This window comes from Euwallacea fornicatus, chromosome 3 (genome assembly GCF_040115645.1).
Source record: "Euwallacea fornicatus isolate EFF26 chromosome 3, ASM4011564v1, whole genome shotgun sequence".
Classification (NCBI taxonomy): Eukaryota; Metazoa; Arthropoda; class Insecta; order Coleoptera; family Curculionidae; genus Euwallacea; species Euwallacea fornicatus.
In genome coordinates this window covers 1845323-1868482 of record NC_089543.1, presented here as the reverse complement: position 1 = coordinate 1868482, position 23160 = coordinate 1845323, and the positions used below count along the sequence as shown (strand labels likewise).

General features: G+C 34.1%; 1 protein-coding gene across 1 annotated transcript in view; it reads left to right on the top strand.

Annotated features, from left to right (window-relative positions):
* Window positions 1-23160, top strand: part of LOC136350609 (neuronal acetylcholine receptor subunit alpha-7-like) — an 88753-nt gene that overhangs the window by 50655 nt on the left and 14938 nt on the right. The window contains exons 3-8 of the mRNA XM_066302497.1: window positions 1597-1641; window positions 5447-5556; window positions 7365-7545; window positions 8205-8280; window positions 10071-10462; window positions 13170-13444. Of these exons, the coding sequence (XP_066158594.1) occupies window positions 1597-1641; window positions 5447-5556; window positions 7365-7545; window positions 8205-8280; window positions 10071-10462; window positions 13170-13444 (1079 nt within the window). The remainder of the gene's footprint in view (window positions 1-1596; window positions 1642-5446; window positions 5557-7364; window positions 7546-8204; window positions 8281-10070; window positions 10463-13169; window positions 13445-23160) is intronic.

Below are 23160 nucleotides of genomic sequence, written 5' to 3'. Positions count from 1 at the left end.
AAAAATATTAAGATCCGGCGTAATTGTTGTATTCCGTAAGTTAATATTAACAAAGATACAGGGAGTAAAAGTTTAAATTTTATTTTCTATTTTATTTCATATCTTTACAGTCTTCTTCACCTATGATACCGAAATTTGTGTATCCGGAGGTTTTCGTACGTAGCAAACCAGCTAATGTTGTCGGTTTTATAGTAGCTCATAGGGGGCGCCGTTTAAAACCGTCTTGGCTAATTAAAAGGGCTCTATTTTTTTTCCATTCAGCTCCAGTAGTTATATTAATAAAGAATTTGATTCTGTTATATATTTTAGTCAAGTTTTATCTGTTACTAATAGGTACATATCTTTTATCTATAATGTTAAATAGAATAATATTCTTTATTAATAGGACTACTAGAGATGTATAAAAAAACATTAGAGCCCTTTTAACTAGCCAAGACAGTTTTAAGTGGCGCCCCCTATTAGTGAGAATAAAACGACAGCATTAGCTTATTTTCCACATCCGAAAATTTCATATATCAAATTCCAATACCATAAGCCAAAAAACTGAAGATATTAAATAAAGTCAAAAATAAAATTTTAATGTTGACAACCTGTATCTTTATTAATATTAACTTTTGGAATAGAAAAATTGCGTTGGATCTTAATATTTTTATGGAAAAAGTCTGTGGTCGCTCTTTGTCCCCTCTCTTTCGGTCACTCTGTATAAATGGAACAATTATGACTAATTTTAATAAAATTTATATAATTTCTGATACATCTGATATAGGGGAAAATTTTGTAAGCCCATATCAGTATGGACTAATGTACAGTATTGCGTTGATATGCTGCCAGCAGGTTTAAAATGAACTTCACTTTTTAGCAATTAAGTAAATTCCATCAAATTGTCCTATTTTCACCTGAGAGATTTGTGGTCCATTTAGTAGATGCTTTTTCTGGCCCATCCCGAATAAAATGTGTATTTGATAAATAAATTTAATATGTGCCCATACGATGTATTCCCTTACAATGTTACGGAAAACAAAAATTATAGACCACTCTGCTGAAAATGCAAACTTTCTCGTAACAAGAAAGTTTATATCAGAAAAGCAAACACAATAAAGGTTTTATAGTCCTAGTTTAATTTATATAGAAACGCAAAGCTGTAGTTATTCAAGTTCGGGGGTTAAAACTTAAGTAGACACAATATGAAAATCTCATGCAGCATGCATATTAAACAGTGGACGAATTTAATGGGGTAACATATTTCATATCCCTCGAGTTGTCCTAAACTATAACTAAGTTTCGTAATGTATGCCTAAATATATTTGCCAAAGGTAAGTGGGTTGAATTTAGTTTGGGGGTTTATTTCCAAGATCAAATTTTATTGCTTGAATTTTGAAAATCTGGCTTACGGCTAGTACATACTTAAGAAATTTTAAAGGTAATCACAAATTTAAAACGAGTAAAAAATAAAAATAACGCCCTTCCGAATATCGAATTCAGATGCATTTTTGAAATTATTTAGTTTAGAAGGAAACGAAATAAAAGTTTCAAATAAACAGATCTTTGAAGTGAGTCGCAAACCTAAATGCTACAATAAATTTTCTTTTGTTTCAGGATGAGAAAAACCAACTACTAATCACAAACATTTGGCTAAAGTTGGTAAGTGTGACACATGAATTTATTTAACATTAGAAGAAGTTCTTCCTGAGAGAAGCAATCTGCTGACAGTTAAATTGAATAATCCGTCAAACAGCGGCCTTTATAGTCAGGTTCTGGAAGTTCGTCTGCATTGTGAGGCTTAATTACAAAGAACATCGATCAACCTTTCGAAAGCCGAAACGAAGAGATACAAACATATCTTCTCATGATTTCAGATAATCAAATTTCAATTTCCCCCTTTAAGATAAAGAGAATCCTTTAGAAAAAGCAACTTCATAGCAATATCTTACATTAGTTTTGAAGCAAACGTGAATAAAAAGCCGAATTCGCTTCGAAATACGCGTGCCAGAATCCGGAGCAGTAATATGAGCACAGTTTTATATGGAACGAAGTTTCTGGGACTGCGAGAAAATCAATATCTATTTATATATTTTTTACGTATATGCAATAACTTCCCAGCAGGTTCGCAGTTTAAAACTTCCACTCACACAGTACGTGCCAAGAGGGAAATTTAAAATGCAATATTTGATCCAATTTCCTCTTGTTACTTATAAAACACGATAAGCCATTTATGAGTTCAGGGCATGCTCGGAACGAAACTTATTTGCATGAAATACGATGCATGAGGATCACGTGAAGATATCTTTTTTATCCGGGGCATGTCCCATCAAAGACATTAGATAAGAAAATTATGTATGGACATACAGAGAGAATACAATTTACTTATTTTTAACGATTTTTAAATCTTCTTACTAAATCAAACACATAGTTCGGAACCAAGATTACGTAGAAAGCTTACGTATTCGGTGCGGGTTAGGAGAATGTAGTAATAGAAAGTCTATGGTTGGGTAAAGTCATGTTTGAATTTCTTGAATTTGAATCATTCCCCAGAGACCTGCTTTTAGTTTTCAATACAAGTAGGCACTCAAAGAAATAACAAACATATTAAAATGAGAATTTCTTTATTTTGAGTTCAATTTTGTACTTTCTTTAATACCAATTTTATACCTGATTTGAATTTCTCGTGTGTGCAGTAAAAGGAGTTCTACTTCCTATTTGAGCCTCTATGATTCAATACTTGGCACCGGACTCACAATTTGTTTAGTACACAGGTACCAAAATTTCCTATTTTAAATATTACTTACAACGTGAGAAATCTTGATATGAACTGAGATATCTTCATTAGAATAAGGAGAAATGGTATGCCATAGTATCGTAAAAATTATTGGTCTACATAGATCTAGATTATATTTATGTTTATAGCCGAAGACGTGTGTTACTCCGCAACCAAGTCAAATGACAGGCTGACAAAATATTCCCGTATAGCTCATCGTGTATACAATAGTACTTTTACAGCTTAAAAATTTGAAGGTAATCTTAAGTTGCAAAAAAATAGTGTATGTCTCTTCTTGGAAAATCATATGCTCGCCCCATGATATTTCCTTAAACTGCCATTAAATTACATAGTTTTTTCTTACTGTATACACAACATTCTATTAATGGTTCATCTAGATGTAGTATTCTGGTTATCAAACTTTTAATTTTTTGATAGGTTTCCGAGAAATATTTCCCATACTTAAAAAAAAGAAAATGCTGACAAACGAGTTTTCTCTGCGTCGCAAAGAGCGTGAAATTTAATATAAAATAAACGTACGAGGAGAAAAATCGATATGCTGGAAAATCCTTGTTTTCTCATGTGGAAGTCGACCAAGAGGTTCCATCACGAAATTTTATTGGAAGCTCTTTTTTGAGACTCTGAATTTCAAAAAAATATCTTTAAGTTGTCGGAAAAATTGCAAAATTTTCTCTCCAAAAAGATCGCTTTGGAGAAAACTGCTCTATGTGAAAATTTTAGATTTAGAGATCAGAACTGTAAATATGAAGTATTTTCTAAGTTTAGGGAATATGAGAACTGTTCACTATAAAGTCATTTCCCTTTTGGAAACAACGTGAAATTCAAATTTCGTATAATTCTTAATTGTTCGAAACTCCTAAAATCTTTTTTGGAAGTACATAATTGCTTATCAGATAAAACGAACATTTTAAAAAAATAGACGTTAAGTAACGAACATGCACAAAATTTTTGCGGAACAAACTAAATAGTATACGACGCCATTCGGGCCCTTGAAAAAATCATACGAACTATCTGGAAATCCGCAATTTCTTCTAATTTGGGAATTCACGCACGAGAAAAAAATATTCCATTAACTTCATGTTGCAACCATCAATTTGTCAATGGCTCCAACTATCTGCAATATTGGGATTTGAAGCTCTTATTAAATTTCCGATCAACTAATAAATTGCTTTTTGACGTGTTGTGGCTCGAAATATAAAGATTTTGTAAAATTTCGAAATACGGAAGAATGTTAACAAAAGAGTTTTTCACGATCCTAAAATGAGACCACCCTCAGGAAAATACGGGGAAAACAGTGGTTTTCGTGGGGTGACAATCGACCAGAAATAAAAATTGTTTCAAATGAAAAAATACTCTTAGACGAACAGGTTAAGATTCTATTTGGACGACATTGAACAATTATTTGACAATATTTATTAACACATTCACCTAAACAAATATACTAATTTTCATACTAAATTTTGCATTATTTTTCCTATACATTCTTATATAAGGCACCCCAATGTCAAAGAAAAATTTTGAATTGGTATACAAAAAATTATGTATTAATGCATATCTTAGTTATATAATAACGGTCCTATAACAGAAACTCCCTGTTGCAAGATTACCCTGTAAATTATTGTAATATTAATTAGTTTTTGTTCAAATTTAATTATTAGTGTGCTCGTCAAAATTTTGAGCGTAAAATTTTATAATGAGTTTTTGATACCTATAAAAACCCAATCAATTACCTGCAAATTCTGATAATTAAGCTACGTTTAATCACGCAGCAAATGTATCCTACTAATTAATAGAGTTCTATGTATGTTTGCCCCAATTACTCCTCCTTGTGTAGACTATATCAATATTACTTGCACCATCCTATTGAATATGTACATAATATTACCGGAGTCGGTGAACCTTATTGGCGATAAATGGCCCCTTTTTATCTGCCACCTCCAGACATATTCTGATGTAAAACAATATGTAGCTCGACTTGTCTTACAAAAGAAGATGGGGCTCGTACAAACAAGACTGCCCCACTTACCCTGAACTCCTAATGTTGTTAACTGCTCGGAAAGGGAATATTACATTACGAACACAATTCAACAACATTAAGACGTTTCCACAGATAAACTACACGAAATTATGGTGTGTGAACATTAATTCAACTCTACGTTCTCTTTCACGATCATTGTTTCACTGAACGTCAATCGAGTGCACCCTTTTCTTATCATATAAGGCGAATTCGACAACCTATCAGTGGGTGTATCGATTTTTAGATTCAGCTCAGAGCATAAAAGAGAGTGAAATACAGTAAAGAACAAATGATATTTACCCTTGCCATACATAATAAATGTGTGCTAACGTTGAAGTTTTTAATGGGATATAAATTGACTCAGAATTGTTCATGAGAGCAATGTCAAGGTAAATTTAGTAATCTCTTATATGATATGCTCACATGAACCAGAGAATTTCTTTTACATCCTTTTACGGAAATTTAGATATTTCCAACTGAGCCTGGCAAAGGTGCTATTTTAACTCTGAGTTGCAAAATTATGATCTCGGAGGACATACGTTTAAATAACATTTCTAAATTCCATAATAAATTCGACATGTAACATACTGAAATCTAGATGTAAACGGTTCAAAAATCATATAAACTGAGCCTGGTTTTTATTCCCTTTCCAGGAATGGAACGATGTAAATCTAAGGTGGAATTCCTCCGAATTCGGCGGTGTCAAAGACCTAAGAATACCGCCTCATCGTCTGTGGAAACCAGATGTGCTCATGTACAACAGGTAAGTAAGTCGTAAATTAAATCACTCTGCTGTCACATTTGCTACCACACCCGTATACAGGATGGGAGGCATAAAATGAGAGATAAGGGAAAAGGCCGGAAATAACGCGAATTCTTTTTTGGGGTTTGCATTTATTTGAAATTGTGGAAACACTGGGGATATTTAAGGAATGTGCCTCCATGGTAATTTAAGGATTCTACATACATTTAACCCTGTTTTTGTGACGCGAGAAAATTTTTATGAGCGTTCATATTGAAATCGCTTTTAGGTAAATGTCAGTTTTTATATGCCAGATAAAAGCACAAGTCCTTCGCTGAAAGCCTCATACTAATGACATTGATTCTGCAATTTTAATTTGCCTTTCAACAGCTGAAATCGATGTTATTAAATTTATTTTGGAATGATCTGACCTCTGACAGAATTGTGCGGAGAGAAAATTGCCGAAAGCAGGTCCTCAGGTTATTTGCTGAATAATTTCTGTTAATTATGTTGGATCAAACCTATTAATTCCACTACATATTATGTGCACTGTTATATTGTCTATATACGATAGTGGAGTAGTAAAGCAGTCGGTGGTAGGAATTTATACTTTGTGAACACTGATCTGCAGAAATGTATTCCTGGCTACTACTAAAATCAAAATTTTTCCATTTCTAGTCGTCGCACCAACCTCACATGTCGGAATTGACCAGTTCTACTCGTCTTCGAAGTAGAAAATTTACTTTTACTACTCATCTCTAAAGTCAATACTTTTGATCGATTTTTTATGATGTAGCCAATCAGGGGTTGAAAATTGACCCTATGAAACCATTATTTAAGTCGAAAACTTTCAGTTGCAATCTCCTTCATGTCGATATTCGCTATTCGACACTTTCCATGTGCTGCCGTCCCTGAAGATTAGAATTTACTACTCAAAAACGAAATTTTTCATTTGTGATCACATTAAAAGACACCTTAGTAATTTACAACATAGATTTATTCCATATAGCAATTAAGGCTTAAAAGTTTGCAAGAAATGTTTATGATCTAAATTTCCTAATTATACGTATAATTGGAGGGTTAAACATCTTTTACTCATTCACTAGCTAGTTTGACGTAATAAATCGTTATAAACGGCAATCATTAAAAAAAAACTCAAGCAGGTGTTGAAATATCAGAGATATGTTTTGGATAAATACATCTGTTAATCTGTGGCCAGTCAAACGTTTCGTGAAAAATAACAAATGGCTCAATCAAGCCCTTATATTCACGGTTCAATTACTACGGTTTTTTAATCACTGTTATAGTCACTGTTATTGGGGAATAACTCGCGATGCACTGATGAACCAATTTAATTAACTAGTTTCTTGTTAAACACCTGATTGAAAGCTTACCTGTTACCGATTCTCGCACACTTTCCTAATAGAAAAAGCAACGGATATACTATGTCGTTTTTTTGGAGCTTCTCGGAACGTTGGTTCATTTTATAGATGGATTTGGACTGAGAGTTTTCAAACAAATTTATCCTTAACGCTATTTTTCCAGTTCCTCTATAGCGAAAACAAAAATATATTTTTTAATTAGCTCTTTTAAGACAAAGTGAGTAATTTCATATTGCATTTTTATGATGAACTCATTTATTCAAGAAATTAGTATAATAAATAGTCTCTCTTTAATTAATAGCGATTTGGCTTGGAACTTCACGTGTGCTGACCATCCTGTATATGGCCAAGCATACAACACAATGGTCACTATACAGTCCTAAATGTAACAGGCATTAGTCTTAATTTATTTCTGTATGGGCTATAAATCCCGAAATATTGTTTCAGTGCTGACGAGGGTTTCGACGGGACTTACCCGACCAACGTCGTAGTCCGCAATAACGGCAGTTGTTTCTATTTGCCTCCGGGAATATTTAAAAGCACATGTAAAATCGATATCACCTGGTTTCCTTTCGACGATCAAAAATGCGAAATGAAATTTGGAAGTTGGACTTATGATGGCTTACAAGTAAGTAGAATTTACTTTAGTTTGTTTTACCACCGAAGCTGAAGTGGAAAGTTAACGAAATTAAATTTACATAGATTATTTACCTGTCATTTGCTGAAACTAGAAAGCGAGTTTCAGTTAGCTACCTTTAAGTTGGCAAAATTTTCTTTTAAGCGTAGCTTAGAGAGTTATAGCTTTTGAGTTTGAACGTGCTAATGAAAGGATGAAGAAAGAAGCTGGAAGACACGTCGACGAAGAACGAATTATCTGAAAGAAATTTAAGCGATATTAAAAGGTCACAAGTTGAACCAGTATTGAAATTTTTACACTCTAGTAACTTCTGGATAACTTTTGGAAGTTTATTGGACTCATTTTCCCTTTATTTAAAAAAAGAGTATCGCCAGTGCAGTCTTGTGTTTGAAATATCTATTTTCAACTTAATAATATCAAAGCCTCGAAATTATTTTGCTAACCTTTCTTAAGTCAATCGAAACTATTGAATGCTTCAAAGGTTTTTCAATTATATTTTCATTAAGGTAAAAAGACGATTATTTAGATCCATTTTAATTACATTTGCGTTTCTGTCAATTTCATTTTCTTAGCATTTAAACGATTAAATACATTACAGCTCAAACTAATTAAAGAGATTCGATGTTTACTAATTTCGAATCTTATTGCAGTTAGATCTTCAGCTGCAAGACGACAACGGAGGAGATATTAGCAATTTCATTACTAATGGCGAATGGGATTTAATAGGTAAACACACTTCATTTGACGAGAACTATTCTATTTGAATATATAAAGAATCATGGCATATGTAATATATAATTCAAAACTCCAATTTCATAGAGTGCACTTTTTAACAATAATTCAATTTATTGAGATGTGAAAATAATGGTCATGGTCCCAGTTCAATTATTATAAAATGCATTTTTAGCCTCGTTCTTTTTAATAAACCCACCGCATCCAGTTTAAATAAATAGGTCCTCCCAGGTGATTGATTGCTATGGGAGGGAGGTAATTTTTGTCTAAAAAGCATAGGTCGTTTCACGAAGAAGAAACAATGGAGCTTTTTAAATAATTAAAAGAGGTTTCTTAAGTGCTGTCGCAGAAGGCTCTTCTTTGCCTTTTTTTACCCACTTAACAGGTGTCGTTTAGAAAGCTGAGTAGTTCTCACCAATTTCAATCAAGCGTCCGAAATATTTAATATAATGATGGAACTATTCGAGTAGAAACCATCATGTAGACCTCATTTGGTTAAAGTCAATTCATTTTATAAAGCGAACAGGGGCGAGAGTTTTTAAACATTTTTATTGCCTTATATAGTTTCGTGGTAGCCATACCACACATCTGATTCGAGACCCAAATGAGCCATTTCTTACGCAGTTTTCCATTAGATGAGTACTTAAATGGAAATCATCATGAAGCAGATCATATTAAACAGATGCTATTCCGCAATGTTGATTCAATTTATAGATCAATCAAGATCGAGTGTCTTCGAATAATTTGGTTATCCCATACAGTTTCTTGATAAATTAGGGACTGTGCATGAAAGGTGTAGGGCAATTAACAGGTGATTTACTACTCAAACCCGAACTAACACAACTACTCAACTGCAATTTCACTAAGTGTTATTATAAGTACTAATCGTATGTTCAAAATTGCTTATACTAATTTTGTGACTTTGGAAGTAGGCTAACATTAATAAAAGTTTCACAAGTAAGGGCTTACACCTGTAAACACATCTTTTAGTTTAAATGGACATTCTGATTCCATTAGTGAATTTTTAGCTTTCACATACAACTATTCAATTAGAGTTGTTATTTGCTCGCATTAAAGACTTGAAGAGCTATTAAAATATTCCAATATTATTAGTACATCTAAAATCCTCACTTAGTCAAAGGGTATTTTGCAATGTTCACAAAATATTCATGCTCATAATGCTTTTGAAAGAATTTTTCTACTACATAGGAATAAATAGAATTACTATAAAAACTGCCGTTTTAATTATAAATCATTCTGATGAGTCGATTTATGTTGTATAGAAATCGAGAGGTGGAGTTTGTAAACAGTTTTATAATGCCATACAGTCTTTTAGTAAATATAATATATTATGGTTAAAGGCATGGTATAACTCAATTAATAGGTAATATATAATCACAACTCCCTAATTAAGGTTTATATTTATAGAAACATTATCAAGCTAATAATTTCATTCTCAAAATACCTGAAAATTAAACTATGGCGGTTTGACCTTTATAAAATTTAGGTAATTAGTGTTCTGTAACATTGATTGAATATATCTTTTCCTTGCGGAGTTTGCACTTAATATGTTTAAGCATGTAGAATCATTGGACGCGCTAAAAGGTAATATTTGTAAAGACCTTTTTGCGAATTCAAAATATTTCAGTTGCCACACGTGAAGCTTATTTATGGCTTTTCCTTCTGAAAAATACCCCCAAGAAATGTAACGATTTATTTCTTTATTAAATTTTCATGAGGCTCTTGAAATAACACGGCTAATAAATTAATTTCTGTTTTTACAGGCGTCCCAGGGAAAAGAAACGAACTTTATTACAACTGCTGCCCGGAGCCTTACATCGATATTACGTTCGTCATAATAATCCGGAGGCGAACCTTATATTACTTTTTCAACCTCATCGTGCCATGCGTATTGATAGCTTCGATGGCCGTTTTGGGGTTCACCCTTCCACCAGATTCGGGAGAGAAACTCTCCCTCGGGGTTACCATTCTACTGTCTCTGACGGTGTTTTTGAATATGGTGGCCGAGACTATGCCGGCCACCTCTGAGGCCGTACCACTATTAGGAACATATTTCAATTGCATCATGTTTATGGTCGCTTCGTCGGTAGTATCCACAATTCTCATTTTAAATTACCACCATCGAAATGCCGATACTCACATCATGTCACCATGGGTAAGTACTTTGTCTAATAGTTCCTTTCTTGTGTATTTTTCTGAGAACCTTAATAAAAAAATATACGAATTTACTTAAAAGAAGTCTACTCAACTTGGACGGAAACAATTTAGATTTAGCAAGAAACCCTGAAAGGGCGGAAATAAAAACGATGTTCTTATTCTTTCAGCAAGATCCTCAGATACTTGAAATTATATCCGATTCTTGGGCTTATTATCCAAAAGAAAGCCTAAAAGCCGATCGAAGTTAATCTGGGGGAACAAAAGAAAATATTTATTTCATGTAGGTATGCGACTGTAAAGAAGCAGTGTACTAAGAAGTAAAACACTACGGGTTTAAAGTTAACTTTTGAGTAGAGTTTACTTGACATCAACTAGACCTTAATTTCACTCCAAAATTTCAAGTAAGCAAGCAAGAACTTCGAGAAAGTTTATACCACAACCTAGAAAAATAAAATATTACGTTCTGAAACTAATTTTCAATATAATTGATCTAAAATTGACAGACCCTAAAGTTCTAAGTTTATATATGTATACAAACTCCACTGGCACGCGTTAGTTCAAGAGACCAAAGCCTTAAATCTCCTTTTAGATCAAATTTTGATGGCTTTGATCCGTTATTATAGGGGTTGTGTTGTACCAATAAAGAAGGATTTCAGTTTAACAGTTTAACTCTCCGGAATAAGGCTCCCCAACATTATATTCGGTTGTTTCTCGATGGTGGCTTTGAAGAGATTGGACATTTTGAGGCGCCTTTTGAACTCGAAATCGGACCTTACACGGAGTATTGATTTCCCAACATCCCTGGCACGAATTAAATAAAAATCTACGAGTTTTAATATTTAGTTACGGATTGCCGTAGTGAGGTCAAAACTTCAGGGGCAAGATAACGACGTTCTGGTTCCCGTTGGCAGAAGTTCAAGGTGATTCACGTGACCCATCTATTCAGCTATGCATATTCACGGTTGAAAGAGGAATCTGAAAGTTCATGTAGGCTAGATGAGTTAAAACTTTTTCCCAACAATTCCAAGTTCCTCACACGGTTCTTTTAGGAGATAAAAATCTTTGTTTTATTTTTGGTTCAAAACCACGAGTGGTTTATGAACTTTTGATAAAGTCCTGCTCGGGTTTTACAGGAATACCAGTTAACATACTTGATAGATATTTCATTTGTACAGTCAAAAATTATTATTATACCCTAATCATTTTATTTTTTTAACATTATAGAGCACTTTTAGTTGTAGTGGCTTACGATACCCGTGAAACTGAAAAAAAGTTAAAGTACAAAAAGGCGCAAAATACCAAATTCAATAAATTAACAATGAAATAGTGCAAATTGATCCTTACTTTCGTCAAATTTACAGACAATTTTTACAGTAACTCCGAAGATTTTAATAGAGAATAAGATGACCCTGAAATAAGATCAGAAGCCTATCCTTCTAGTTTAAAAATTGACAGGTTCTAGCTGTCATCCAAAGAAGGTTCGAAATAGAACTGATATTTTCATATCGTAGGATGTCTTTTTGCAAATCTTCAATTGACGCGTTTAGAGATTCTTCATAAATGTGTACGTTAATTCAATTGAATTTATTCCACTTGGCATTATACAGATACGTTTATATCGTTCAAACTATCCCGAAGATTACTACCTATATATGAAGAACCCAACTTGGTTATTAATCCTCATGGCAACTGAAATATTTGATATCTATCGATATGGATTAAAATCATCTATTTGCAGCCACCCCATTTATGAATCAGTCAGCATAAATTCAAATTCTAGGTATTGCTGCATTAAAATTGATAAAGGCCGGGAAATCCTTCAGCGAAATGGGGGATGATATTGAGGGTTGATGCGTTTTTCTCGTCGCACTGTCAATAGTAATTTATGTTCGAGTGAAATAAGTTTCAAACTAATTTCAGTGTAGGTATGCGTTTATTTTTCTATTTTTTTTTGTTCACTTAGTCAAAAACGAATCACTGCCGTTAATTTAGCAAACACTCTCTGAACCGGGAATGCTTTTAGCATTTAGATTTTTAACTTCTCCAAATTATTGATAAATCATTAATACAACAGCGATTTACATCAATTTATACTTTTTATGGGAACATTATTTCAGTTTATCAGCAACCATTTTTCCTAATTTTAGTTAATCGAATATTAATAAATTTTAATTAAGCGAGATAAAGCCCTCGTAACCTGGAAGTTTTCGAGCGAAATTAAATAATTAGAATTTTCCTAACAAAAGCTTAGAAACCTTTAAAAATGGGCGACCCTCATTTTTTGAATGCGTTCCTCGCTTCGTATAATTAAAATGTATACAGAGCGCGCAGCGTAAGAACTATTAATTTTTTCCATTCCAAGAATAATATTTCACAGTTCTAAACCCTTCTAGAACACTGAGAAGCGCAACGTTCAGCTGAGCCGGATCAATTTAATCTTCCGCAATTAAAGGAAATTGATTATAAGACAATGCCAATATAAAATCAGTTAACTAAAAAATTAGACCAACTTTTAAGCAATCCCATTCCACACTTAATCCCCTTTGAAGTCGCTTTTCTCACGAACTGATTTATGCTAACTGGATCGTTTAGAGGGCGATTATTTGAATTGCAGTATTGCTCAGAAAAAAATGCAAGGAAGTGAATGCATTTATCGATTATTTTTTAATGTTCGTGACTAAAAATGTTGTTTATATGGGTTTCAGGTAAGGCTGATATTTCTCACGTGGCTTCCAAAAATCCTGAGGATGCACAGGCCTGGACAAGAGGAGGGTAGTTCGACGTATTCGCCCCCACCAAGACCGTCTTCGGTCCAAGCAGATAGAAAGACAATAAATTTCCCGGATGTTGAACTGAAAGAAAGGTCATCGAAAAGTCTGTTAGCTAACGTTTTGGACATAGACGATGACTTTCGACATAATTATCGTAGTGCTGGTACACCCACGCCCTTACCCGCTACGTTTTACAGGACGGTTTTCAGGTAAGAAATTATGTTGATTAGGTGAAACGTCCGGAAGCACCTAAAAGCTTACAAAAAATTTGTAGTTAAAAGCAAATTAAGCCTTGAAATATTCAGATTCAGATGTTGCAACTTTATTTAATGCTACAGCTCCGAGTTCGTATATATTTAATGAAAAGGTATTTTGCTCCTACGTTTTGTGTTCCGAACTTGAGTCGACAAGAGGACTGAACAAGTGTTTGTTTTAATTGAATAGAAAGTGAATTCTGGTTTTGATTCAATTTAAATCCCACTTCACAATGTTTCGACATTCACCTACATATAGAAATTATACCGAACTTTTGCCCTTTCATTTCATTTAAACTTCATTCCAGGAGGATTTTAACAACCACAATTATTATAAGACAACTTCATTATGGAACATAAAAATAGTTGTGACCAATATACTCGTACATAGAGTTTTAAAGGACCTTTTTATAATTTAACATTTCTAAGTCAAACTGTGCCATGAGGTGAAATAAACCATGAAATGAAGACTAATAATTTCATAAGAATAGATGAAAGTTAATTTCTCGAATGTAGATATTTCCCATAAAACTTAATTACAATATCTAAAATTGCTCCGTGGAGACCCAATTTTAGCATTTAGTATAATGAAATGTAGGAGTATGAACAATGGAATGACCTAAATATCGCTGAAACACAGGAACCCCGAAAGGATTCGCAATCTGTCTGCGCCTCATCTGATGAAATTTTTAAGTAAATATCTTTGGGACTTTTGAATTGTCTTCGTATTAACAAAAACCCGCCCGGGAATATCCCTTCATGAATAAAATCGTTTAATTTAGATATCGATCGCTAACCACCTTAAAGCCAATTTAACACACGGATGGGTACCAATTAATCTAGCGTACCGATAGAGTATTGACTGAATATCGTGGAAAGGCCTTGTTCATTAGTTTATCAGAGTCTATTCTTCCAGATTTGGTTTTAATGCAGCTCATTTCAGCAATTTACCTACAAAATTTCTTTTAAATATTTCTTCATTTATGAGATTTTGTAATTATAAAACAGTCAACTAGATATGATGCAATATGTAATCCGAACTTCTGTATTCAGAAATGTTCCTGCTTTTAAACTTGGAAGACAGTATCTGTGTTAAAATATCAGTCAGTTTTTAATTCCTAAACTGTGAAATTTTCGGAATTAATAAACCTTTTAAACTTTTAACTAACTAGGAATAACTTCCCTTTTCAGATCCTATATCTCAATGCAGTGAAAACACTGCCATATGGAATTGCAGCTTTTGTATTCAGAATCACTCTCACTATTCAACTTCTAAAGCAACATTTTTTCTAGGCTTCAAAGAGCAATTTTTCCGACTGAATTACTCTCATTATTAAAGCTCTCATTTAACTTGATCTAACCTCGCCCACCTCACTTTTCAGTATCGTTTAATTATAACTCAATCAATCAGAGATCTTGACATCCAATGCGATTACTGCATTCAGAATTACCTTCATTTTTCAAGTAATAAAGCAGTGACCTTTTACTGAGAATATTTGTCATGTTTTAAACCACGATCTGCTCAATATTTTGTAACATTTTCAAGTAAAATTGCCACATCTGTAATAAAAAATTTTGCTATTTCTGCATTTTCAGAAAATATTTTCACAAATAAAGTATTTAGTGTCTGGTGTTTCTATTCTCTGGTGGTTAAGCTTTGTTACCTCACTTGCACCTACTTTTCAAGTAAAAAATCTTTCTTCGCAATATCAGAATTTTTTTTGCAAGAATTACCAACATTTCACTTATTATCAATCAAGTTTTCCTAAGCTCATTACTGTCATTTTCGACCACTAATTTCGACTATTACATTTTTAGTCTTCTTACCAAGTCACTCATCTTATTCCTTAAATGCGATCCGTTACTTATCGAGTCACCCTTACATTTCAACTCACATTGCACCTAAAATATTCGTTGTTCTAATATAGCTATCGTCATGGATCAACGTGATCTTTGTAAAACTATGTATTTTACTCTGATTGTTGTGAGGCAATTACCCTCACTATGAACAAGTATTAAATTTCTGCTCTTTTTAAATTTTCAAGTCGCTCGTCTGGCAACATTTTATTATTTCCACGCAAATGCCGTTTTTTAATTTCTTTGTTCGTAACTAGACATGCGGTTGAACACTTAAAGTCAAAATTTGTGACTGAAGGCAGAGATAGTAATTTTCAGCTATGATAAGCGTAACCCATCAAAGTGTCCCATGGAGGACCTTTATTATGTAGTCGCTGGCAGCAAGCTGATGTCCATATCGTGCAATTTGTGAACCGAGATGAAGATATTTTGATGACAATTATGTGACGAGAGTGCAAACAAATCTCAAATATTTTTGAAATTGTTCTATTGAAATATATAAATCAGCCGAGAATTTTAATAGAACTAAATACTTTTAATAAAAAGGCATTTTTCTTTTGTGTCAGGTATTTTTATGAAGAAATTTCTAAGGATTAAATTTAATTTTGTTTTTCCGATGTCGTTTTCCTATAGTTCGGAAATAGTTTCTCCTTATTTGCATTATCAGCGTTGGAATTTCATTTGAGAAGGTTTTATGTAATTCGCATCTCTCTGTAATCAAAAAGATGTTCAAGGCAAATTGCTTTCATTAAACTGGTATCCATTTGTCGCCGTTTAACACAATTATATCGCGCATATTTAGATGAAAACGGAAGAAGTATTCACAATCCCTTTGCAACTTCCATAGAGAATTGTGAAGATTTTCTTAGCCATTTGTATGTTATATCCGAGAAAGGATCAAAAGATATTTCGAAAACCAGCGAAATACTTTTATTCAATTTGCTTTGCAGTCACATTCTTCACCGTTTTAACGATACTTTATAGCCGAAGGTATTTTTCCGCTTTATGGTCTCGAGTTGAGCTTTAAGACACCTCAGTCAAAGCTTTTCGTTTCAAGGACACGTCAAATTAATATTTGTTCCTCGGGGTGCAAAATGATACTTCCTTGAAATAACGAGTGCCCTGGGGAGAATGTATAGGGTTCAATCCCCTCTTTACATCGGAGAAGTTTAATAATTCTGCGGCAACTAAAGACCTAGGTAACAAAGCTCCTGTGTAACGCAATATTGATTCTTGCTCAAATATAATTGAAATTGATTCGAGCGAATTTCATTTTGGGCACGTTTTCCCAAATAACATGTTTTGTGATATATTGAATAAGCTTGTTTAGTACAACGTGCCTCAAACAGCTGGTATCTTCTGTCCCGTTTTTAGTAATTGAATATGACCTAAATACAAAACGTGTTTACGAACTTACAGCACAGACAAACTACTTTGAAAGTAGGACTTTCGCGTATTGCTATATGAAATACTAAATCCGCCCTCGTATCTACATTGAGTTAGAAAACTGGACAAAATCGGGCTGGAGGTAAAAAACAAAAAACTTGGATGATAAATGGCATTCTGGTAAAATCGAAAGAATTTATTGGATCCGGGGAGACAGTTCATTAATAACTATTTGCATATCAGCACATTTAGAAAGAAGGATAGATGAACTGATTCCTTAAATCCTCACTTTTTAGAGGGCTGCGACGGAAAAATATGTCAAACGGTGATGTACGATGTTCTTCGGAAGCTCTAGAATTCAAATTTCAATTTAATATTTACTTTCCGTTAGAAGGTGTAATTCATCATGGCATATTGACGGGGTATGCTTACATTTTACATCTCATTACAGAAAAGTGAAGGTGTAAGACCGAGAGAACACGCACTTTGCCTAAACACTTGAAAGTTTGACGTGTGCTAGCTAAGTAACGGGTGGTCACTCAAAATAAACATGCAGTATATGGTGACTTAAAATGTTCTCTTTTTAAATCACCCTACATGTGGGGTTTTATTGAATAGCTAAATAATTTTACACAAGTTGGTATATTCCAGGGAAATCAGATGATTAACAGCATAACTGACACCGTGACGAAAAATCACGATATATACTGAGATGGCTGATTGCGTAGTTATGCTAATTTTGTATGCAATAAAATCTTCTAAAAAAAACACCCATGAACGTCATTACATTAATTGAAAAAACATTAATGAGATACCCAACATTTTTTACGAGTAAATTTCACGAACGGTTAACTTTAGCTACAAGGAAGATGCTAGAATTCCAGGTTTTCATTCAGATATGATATAGTTTTTAATTAATAGATACGTTTTTCGCGGTTAAGCAAATAATTTGTTGAAAACGACATCAAGTAAAGTAGGTATTGTAGTATTAGGTTTTGATACTAACGTAGATATAGAGCGGTGTTTATATCTATGAAAGAAATTACAGGTCAAGAAAAAAGATTATAAATGTGAGTTTATTAAAGCAAAACGACAACACAGCGGAGGTGAAAGCGCAGACACAGCTTCTGACTCGCAAGAGGCCAACAGGAAGAAAAAGCTCCCGTACATGCTCTTCAAGTCCCTTTAATATAAAAAGCCTATGGTGATAAACCGTGGGCTCACCCTGACTAGGGTGCCAGTAACGTTATCTACACTACTCTCCGCATTAAACCCGTCACGCCTAAACTAAGAATTGGTCCTTCACCGACGATTCCGCCAAACGGAATTGGGGCTGCAATTCTAGGGCCGACAAAGTCTATTGCGAGGAATTCCAATGCCGTCAAAGCAAATCGTTGGGAATTCTCGTGTATCACCTAACACCTACCAGTCTATAGCTAAATAGTCAACTACAATTATTGGTTACTTTTACAGCTCTACAATAATATAGAGGAACAAAAGTCCCGTTCAAATTCGTTAAAAATTGAAGAAAATATTTTTCATCAAAATGCTGGAACGCATCAAATGTTGTTTTCAGTTCTCCATTTTTCAATGTAACAGACAGCTATGCAAGGTTTCAAATAACCTCATGAAAAAGTCTATAGGGGTGAGGTCAGGCGATCTAGCAGGCCACTTTAATTGCCCCCTTAGTCTAATCCATCGAAAAGAAATTATAAAAATATTTATACATGTTAAGGATGTTTTAAATTACTCAAAAACTTTATAGTATACATGGGCTTCCATAAGACAAAAATTAAAAAGTACATTTATCCACTACATGGTAACCCTGTGCACGTCTCTTTTACATAGAAAAATACAGAACAAAAAACGATATTTGACGTTATATTATATTGTATATATATATTATACTATCTAGTTTGAATTTCTGCGCCACCTTCTAGTAATTAAAAAGATCGTTCACGTCTCTTCTAGACATTATTTTGTGAACTCGCTTGGTGGCGTAATGGGTCGTTTTGCTGACAGAAACACCAGAAATTATCTTTCAAAATTCCTTCAGGGGTGACAGATATGACGAAAACTGGAGGGGGGGTAGTGAGTCACAGATGTGCGAAATATTTTCACTCCCATTTCAAGCCTTCATGTATAATTTATGTGGCAAGAGAATAGCGTAACAAGACGACAGATATTTCGTTTTCCTATAAAATTCACCGTTCGGTATCAGTTTAATCGAGACATAATTGGATATAAATTGGGTTATTTCAATAACATGGGTCTCTAGAAAATCGTGAATGAAAAAAAAAGGGTTTCGTAACCCTAAACCCCGGATATATGCCTTGGTCCTGCGACCTCAGGGATTTTCAAAACTCAATAAAATCTGATTATAAAAATGGTAAACCTACGTTGGAATGATAGGGACAGAGAATTATCTGATTCCTATTATGTAGGATATTTGTGACCTTTTTAGTCTCCTTGCTACAGCACACGTAGAGGGAAACTCGTTGGTATATACAATTTTATTAAGGGTATTATCATGGGACAACAGAGTAAAAATATGTGAAAGGAATCTTTAAGCAAACGCCTAAAGAGTTGGAGCATTGGTTTTAAAAGGACGCTCATCTGAAATTTAAATTGTCTCTCCCGGCCTGGAAAGCTTAATATTTAAGCAACATTTCCACTTTAAATTGTCTTAAGACTCAGCCTACATAAAAAGAATAATTGTACGGTGGAACTTTTAATTTGAGCACCAAATGTGCGTTGTGCATTTCTCAAGAACCAAGAAGGAGGGGTCATTGTAATGAAAAAGCTTTCGCTAAATTCTCATTAAGTTTCGCCCTTTATTCCTGTCACCCTACGTTTCCTCGCACTACTGATTTTTCATGCCTTGGCCTACTCGGCCTAATAAGTTGTGGATTTTAATTACAACTTTACGGCAATTGCATTTCATGCATTTTCTAGACCTAAACTACACTATAAAAACATATGTCCATTTAGGTTAAACGCAAATGTTCCCCATAAATTTAAATCTTTCTACTGGCCATGAATATTAGAATTCCTTCGAATTGCCGCATCATATTTTATTCCAGAGGCTCGTTCAATATCTTTGCAAATTTTAACAGTTTTCCTGGTTTTAGCCGCTGAATATATTGAAATAATATCTCAGAATTTACCAGGCCTGTCACTTCCAACTGTTTATTGTAAGAACTAACTGAAAATCTTCCGCTGAAATGGCATTTCCCCCGGTATGCAAATAATTTATAAGATTAGGGGTTTCAACAGCAGGAGGTTTCTGGAGCAACAAATGCAGGGCACCTGTGATAGAATTTCAGTTTTCCTGTCCGTAATATGTAATGATGGACATATATAAAACAGTTATCTATCCCCAACACTTTTTCGCTAATTCCACACGAGAATCTCACTTTTGTGATAAAAGCTAAATAATATTTCATCCACGTCCAGCGAGTAAGCTATTTCTTTCAACGTTCCGGCCAATAAATAAACCTAAGTCTTTATCTACCAAAATATAAATCGCCGCTTTAGGGAATAAACCGTTTGAGCTAAATTCGAACAGTCCGTTCTGGATTTCTTTTCAACGCCGAGTTCCAGAACTGGTAGCTTTAAATAAATTTTCTATACCTACTTTATGGGCCGTGACTGATATTAGAGGTACGGAAATCAAAACACATGCATAGCTTGTGCTTAAGTGGGTGGAGCTTTAAAAAAAAATCAATTTTTGTGTGATACGAAAGCTGCCGATAAAAGTTTTATGTAAAAAAATTAAGTCGAACTTGAAATATTAAATTTATAATTCAAGGTACGTTTTCATATCACATATATCTGTATAATAACAACAAATTCATCTGTCGACTTGTACTTTGCGATTTTGAACCACTGCATTCGATTATCCGAAAAAACAGTATCTTAAAATTTTCGAGATTTCACCTCTCAGGGAGGAAAAAAAACTTATGGTTGACGGCAGAAACTAGGGGCATGCTAGTCAGCAGCCATTCAGAGCGAGAAATTAAGAAAATCATTATTGGTTTGATCAATGATGGATGAATTTAACCCTCAAAATTCCAACTCTCCGCTAGTGATTTTTACCCAGAATAATTGCCCCAACCTTTTACTAAAAACAGAATAAAAATGAGACCCCGAGGACTGAAACCAGAGATGTGCTGAACAAAACCGTTTCTAAAGCTACACAGCGAAAATCCAGTCATGGATTAAACTAACTCCCAAAATTGCCACTCTAGGCCACTGATTTTTGCATATAATTACACTTGCTGGTGGTGCACTTCGATAAAATCACAACAGATCTCACATTTTCAAATTTGTACTATAAGATCTAGCTCCACAAAAATTATGCACATATTTAAGCTCAGTGGAGGAGCCATTTAGAGTTTCTGAAAAACAATTATTGTCAACAACTACACGTTTTTAGATAAAGCGAGAATATGGATCGGCATTTTTTTCTGATGGAACGAAAAGCAGTAAATTCCTGAGCAATTACTTACACATTGAACGTGTTTTCGCTTCCAGCTTTAATGTGTGTACGTATCGCTGGGTTTTGCTTAAAGCAGCCCTGGTGTATTAATGCACAACTTGAAATTAACGAGCTTTGAAGAGAATTTAGTTGAAAGGCTCATGTAACTTGGTTGGCAGCAACAACTGGCAAAGTCCAAAAATCTAGGAAAGCGTAAACTGAACAAGGATTTCCAGATAAAGGCCAAGGCCCAACTTCGTCAACTTTACTCACTTTGGGTCTGATGTACACGATTCCAGGAAGTTGGTTTCCCTTGCCCAGTTTTAGTGATAAATTACGAATTGTGTAACAACGACGTTATAAATTGCCTCAATTACACCATTCCTGCAGTGCATGTTCCTAAATTTACACTCGAACATGGGAACATTTGTTACAAGTTTGGTTTAGGCAGCACATTTTTCCTAAAGATGAGTTCGTATTGACCGGCCATTCCTCGAAATAGTTACTCAGGCATTTCTACTACGTACAGGGTCCTGCAATAGTACTATGTATATACTAAGAAAGTTAACAATTTTTTTTTCTACAGGATTACCCAGCACATAAAGACGTATTTTCACAAATCATTTTCTAACGTAGAGGGTGGCTTTAAAAAGTGCAACGAAATACAATTTCGTTATTTAAATGGAATTTCTCAATTTTATGATTCTTTTTAGATTTTTCCTTAAATTTTAAAGTTAGTCTGTGTTAGATGGCGTATTTGTAAAATTTACCATTTCCGAGTTATTCGGACTAATTTAAAAAAATTGAGCTGCTACAATACCGATTTCTGTGTAACACTTGGAAAGCAAAGAGGGGCAATTTTCGGGAACTCAAAAAGGGGAGTTGGGGGACAAGGTAAGGTTAAGAAAAGTGGTAGGTTTTTGAATTCCGAACACGATACCATCGAGAAAGTTGAGGCATTTCATTAAAAATTAGTAAGTTATTAATGTTTGACGTCGTGCAAATTCAGAGGCCTATTTGGGCGGTTGCGGAGAACTTTTTTTAATTAAAAAACGTCAAAGTGTGGCTTATTAGAGCCTCTTTGAGCTCCAGAACGCTGATTCCGAAATTCACAGCGGTTAGGGCACAAAACCGATTTCCGTGGAACGTTGTATTTGTCAAATTTTTCGAATAACTCGGAACTGGTAACTTTTAAAAATAGAGCACGTTAATAAACAGGCATTAAAATTTTAAAGAAAATCCGAAAATAACAAAAAAATGGAAGGTTCTATTTAAAATAATGGAGTTATATATCGTTACATTTTCTGCGATCACACTGTACCTACGAAAATAATTTCTAGTCGTACTCCTTTATGTGCTCTGTAATTCTTCAGAAGAAACAAAATGTTAACTTTATTGGTATAACGGGTAAGGAAGTGTGACGTACTATTGCAGGACCCTGTATACAACTTTTCATGCCAGTTAACCATATTTGAGAGATGCTCTTGAGAGTTATGTAATATTGAAATCTTACTTCGCGATATTTTGAATAAAGCTCGATACATCAAGGTGGATTTTATATTCTCTATCCTCCCGAAATGTGCCAAATTCATTCCAGTTATCAAAATAAAAAAGATTAATACTCCTTTGAATTTATGGTTCTGTTACTTACTTTGGGTCTATAGATCATTTTAAATGGCCCAGAAGAATCCCTTTATGAAACCAGCCGCTATCATAACACACACGAATGTCAAACGCTCCTATTTTAAACATTTAAATATACCTTTGAGTATATTTAGAAAAGTATGATAGATGTTGAAAGCTCAGTTCTGCGAAGAGCATAATTAATTTCCTTCTAAAATCGGATTTTTCTCGGAACTTTAAGACCAAATCGACACGTTTGCGTAGAACTTGGTGTGTAGTTGAGTTGTAATAAATTTCGGCTATATAGGCACGTACGTGACGGTTC